This window comes from Pteropus vampyrus, unplaced genomic scaffold, assembly GCF_000151845.1.
Source record: "Pteropus vampyrus isolate Shadow unplaced genomic scaffold, Pvam_2.0 Scaffold59, whole genome shotgun sequence".
Classification (NCBI taxonomy): Eukaryota; Metazoa; Chordata; class Mammalia; order Chiroptera; family Pteropodidae; genus Pteropus; species Pteropus vampyrus.
In genome coordinates this window covers 143,273-147,745 of record NW_011888840.1, presented here as the reverse complement: position 1 = coordinate 147,745, position 4,473 = coordinate 143,273, and the positions used below count along the sequence as shown (strand labels likewise).

The 4,473-nt window shown below is 34.3% G+C and overlaps 1 protein-coding gene across 1 annotated transcript in view; it reads right to left on the bottom strand.

Annotated features, from left to right (window-relative positions):
• COL14A1 (collagen type XIV alpha 1 chain) overlaps nt 1-4,473 on the bottom strand; it is a 213,161-nt gene that overhangs the window by 154,509 nt on the left and 54,179 nt on the right. Inside the window, exons 7-8 of the mRNA XM_023530986.1 lie at nt 4,337-4,368; nt 3,302-3,340 (exon numbers count right to left, since the gene is read on the bottom strand). Of these exons, the coding sequence (XP_023386754.1) occupies nt 3,302-3,340; nt 4,337-4,368 (71 nt within the window). The remainder of the gene's footprint in view (nt 1-3,301; nt 3,341-4,336; nt 4,369-4,473) is intronic.

The window sequence follows — 4,473 nt, the reverse complement described above, 5'->3', positions numbered from 1 at the left end:
TTTTTTTTACCAGGAAAAAAATGTGGTAACAGCTGGCAGCAGAGCCAGTGTTCTGGAAATAGTTAGCCAAACACTGGCAGGTTCACACCATCCTGGCAACTAAGTCTTCTGCATATTTTAGAAAGTAATGTCTGCGCAAAATCATCCAGCTTTCAGTTTTAGTCTCTAGATTCTTTCCAGGAAAGGTCTTAGCAACATCAGACTAAGCAGAGATGGGGAAGACAGGCAGGAAGCAGAGGTGGCTCTCCTGTTCTGATAAGTCTATTCTGGAGGAAGTGATAAGACAGGAGAAATATGGGCTTCCTGAATTCAATGAAAAGTCAGGGCTATGCATTTAGTCTAAGAAAGGTACACAGACCTTTGCTAAATGATAAAGGGTTTGTGGAAAAAGAAAATTGGAAAAGAGTCCAAGAGTTTCTCCCAATTTAAATTCTTTTGCCCACAGTAGTCACCCTTTATCTACACGAGATGCCTTCCAAGACCCCTAGTGGATGTCTGAAACCACAGATAGTACCAAACTCTATATGTATACACTATGTTTTTTTTCCTATACTTACATATCTATGATAAAGTTTAAGGCTTCTTTTTGGCATTATCTGAATTGTCAGCATCACTACTCCTGTACTTTGGGGCCATTATTAAGTAGAATATGGGTTACCTAAACAAAGGCACTGTAATACCATCCGTGACAGCCTACCTGATAACTAAGTGACTAGCAGGAGGGGAGCGACTAGTATGTGGGGCACAGGGATGCTTCATGTTGAGGGCAGGGTGGAAAGAGATGGCACAGGATGGAGATTTCATCATATGACTCAGCATGGCGTGCAATTTAAACTTATGAGTTGTTTATTTTGGAGTTTTCCATTTAATATTTTTGGAACTGAGTTGACTGCAGGTATCTGAAACCATGGAAAACAAAACCACCTATTAAGGGGACTGCTGTATTGCATCTATGTGACAATAAGATTTTGTCTCTTAAAGTCATTAAGTAATCAATTTTTTAAAAGGCTCAATTAAGGACTCAGAAGAAGGATCTAGAAAAGGATGCCCAGTGCCCTGAGTGGCACTACTCTAAGCTTTACCTTCAGAGAAAGTTCCAGCCTGCAGTGGTCGTGGGCCAGATGCCAAGGGCAAACAGCTGTCTTTGCAACAAAAGAGGAGGCTATCTGATTTGTATGGTGGGTCTGCACTTGACTAGGTGAAAACCACTGCTTATATTCACACAGAGCCAAGATACTAAAATATTCTCATTGTTTATTTTTAGTACATATAATCTTTGTTTTGCTCTTGCTTTTGCTGCGTATGTCTTATTTAAAGTATTCCTTATGTAAATGAAATTATTTAAAATAAAGTCTTAATAGCTGAGTGATAAAAATAAAAAAATTTTAAAAAATATTCTCACTGTGTTTAAGAACTCTTAAAAATTTCATGGTATTGTCAGTACCTTTAGCAGCATTGCTTCATATTGTAGTTTGTGCTTCAAAAAAAAACTGCTTAACTTTGTTGAATGTTCATATTAGGACTACAGATCATGAATAGTGTGTGTGTGTGTGTGTGTGTGTGTGTGTGTGTATGCGAATTTCTTTGTGTCCATGTCAATTTCTTGAAATTGCCCAACGAATCCCTATTTAGTTTGTTTTCTAACATTAAAATGACAATAAAAAAAATTGAAATATAATTTATGCAATGAACACCAAAATTCAGAACTGTTCAAAAGAAAAATTTTTTTTTTCCTAGAGGAAAAAAATTAGTTGAACTACTACAGTTGAGCTAGGCAATTTAATATATGTCTCTGCATGTAGCATGCCACATTTTGCTGAAAGGATCTTGTTTTTTTCTCAGATGTGAATATGCTTGGAATACCTAGATCCTTTTAGCAGATGGGGGGAAAATGTATTTGCCAATGACATACTCAGATACTCACACGGAAGCTATACAGTACAGCTCAATCCAAAGTTGATATATTACATTGCGTGGCACCAAATTCCCCTTCCTTAAAAACCAAATACAAAGCCATGACCAACTCGGGAGTCGGTCCTACTGTACCACACAGAAATACTCTAAAACAGAATACTGTAAGAAGTCATGGGATAGAAATTAATTTGTTTTTGGAAATAATCAGGGAAAATTCAAGTCTTTTGAAGCTTTAATAATTGATTTATCTTGCTTTTTATGGGGAAACTTACTTCACATGGAGAGTAGTTCTTTCTCTTCTGACACTATTGGGAATATTATTTCACTTTTTAATTGGTTTGGGTACACTGCAGATAAGGTCTTAGAAAGAGAAGAATTTCTCTCTGCTTGTTTAGAAGTATGAAATTGTGTTCATAGTTCTGCTTATTGAGTTCATTCGAGTCATTTTGACTTGGAGGCATAAATTCTACAAAAATTAATTGACTATAAATTAGAAAACTTAAATTACGTTGATAAGTTTAATGATATTAAAATATTAAATGTTGTTTAGCAAAAAAAACCTTAAGACAAATAGAGAGATGAGTTATAAATGGGAGAAGACATGTACAGTATAAAAAACTGACAGTCAATGCAAAGAATATGTAAAAAAACATGAATAGACACTTCAGAGAATAGAAAATATAGGTGGCCAATAACTAAAAAGAATTGAAACTATATTGGTGATCACAGTAATAAAAAAAAAATCAAGATCACAATGAGATATAATTTGTGCTCATTCAACTGGAAGAAATGAACAAATTTAATATCATTTGTAACTCTTCCAAAGATAATGAAATATTTAGGTACATACTTAAAACATGTGCAGGACCTGTGTGCTGAAAAATTACACTAGTGACAAAAGAAATTTAGTTTAATGCAATTCCTATCATAATCCCAAAAGCCTTTTTTTTAGACAAAGGCAAGTTTATTCTAAACTTGAAACTGGAATATCTAAAACAATTATGACAGAGAATATAGTGGAAGGAATCATTTCATCAGATATTTAGCCTACCAACTATACAGGTATAGGAGTCAGGATAGTGTGCTATTTCAGAGGGATAGACTCACTCATCAATGGAAAAGAACAGAAAAGCCAAAGTTAGACCCATACGAATATGTTCAACCATATGATTTCAAATTTAAATATGATTTTAGACTAATGGGCAAAGTACTTCAACAGATGGTGCTGGAGCAAGCGGACATCCATGCAAATAAGTAAATAGACAGATTTAAAAAAAAACTTGACCTAAAACCCATACCTTATACCAAAATCAATTCAATGTGGATCAACTCAAATGTAAAAAGTAAACAATCAAAACTTTTAGAAAAAATAGAAGAAATGTGGAGCTAGACTGAGAGTTCTTAGAGTTGACATCAAAAATACAAACTCATAAAAAGAAAACTTGATAAACTGGACTTTAGTAAAATAAAATACTTTTGCTCTGTGAAAAAGGTTTGGGTGCAAACACCATTCAAAATAACTAATTGAGTAACGAATTTAAAATAGAAGAAAGTAATCCTATTCAGCATGCAGAAAATATTGACTAGAAAATAATTTTAGCGTTTCATCACACAATTTAAGTAACAATGTTTAAAAACAAGCTGAAATTCCACACACTTCAGTAGAGAAAACTACTCAAAAATTACTGTATTTTGATTGTTGGCTTAACACAGACTTTGTCTAAAATGCAATTCTGAAAAAAAGAGATAATATGGGGTGGGGGGAAAGCTAAGTAGCTGGCCACAATCAAAAGGAAGCACTCAAAATATGGACCAGATCACAAACATAACAATCCAATGTCACAGATAGAATTGGAAGGAACTATTCCCATTATGTTCTATGCCTTCTAGAGGTGCACAGTGAGGAAGCCTAAAAAACCAACAATTCACCAACATTCCATATCTGGGAGTTATGTCCATCATTATGTTAAACCTTAAGCTTTTTATACTGATCTACTGATTTAGTCTTCACAACAGCTCTATGAGTCAGGTGCCATTATTATCAGTTCCTTTTGCAGCCCAAAACTATCATACACGTGGGCTATGCGATTTGCCCACAGTGTCACATAGCAAAACTGAGATTTGAACCCAGGTAATTTGTCCCCATTATCCACACTATTGACCACAGGGTTATATAGACTTCAGTAAGCTACTCTACGTTATATAAATTTAGAAAGCAAGAAACAAAGGTCTCTAACATGAACAGCATCCCCACAGGACTTGTCCCTGCTGTGTCCACAGCTAGTATGTGTCACTTGCAAGCATCTCCAATTATCCATCTAGAACTTTTCTCTCTCAAATGTAAGCACTGAGTGCTTAAATAGCCCATGTGAAAAGTGTTCTTTTAACAATAATTATATACCAATTTTACCATGTTACTGACTCATGAGAAAATTTTGGATTAAAAATAAGTTACTTCAAATAGCTTGGATTAGTATAAATCAGTAAACTCTAACCTTCGTTTATTAATTTTACATTATATGTAACTAATTTTCTGGATACAATTTATTTATTAAAAAT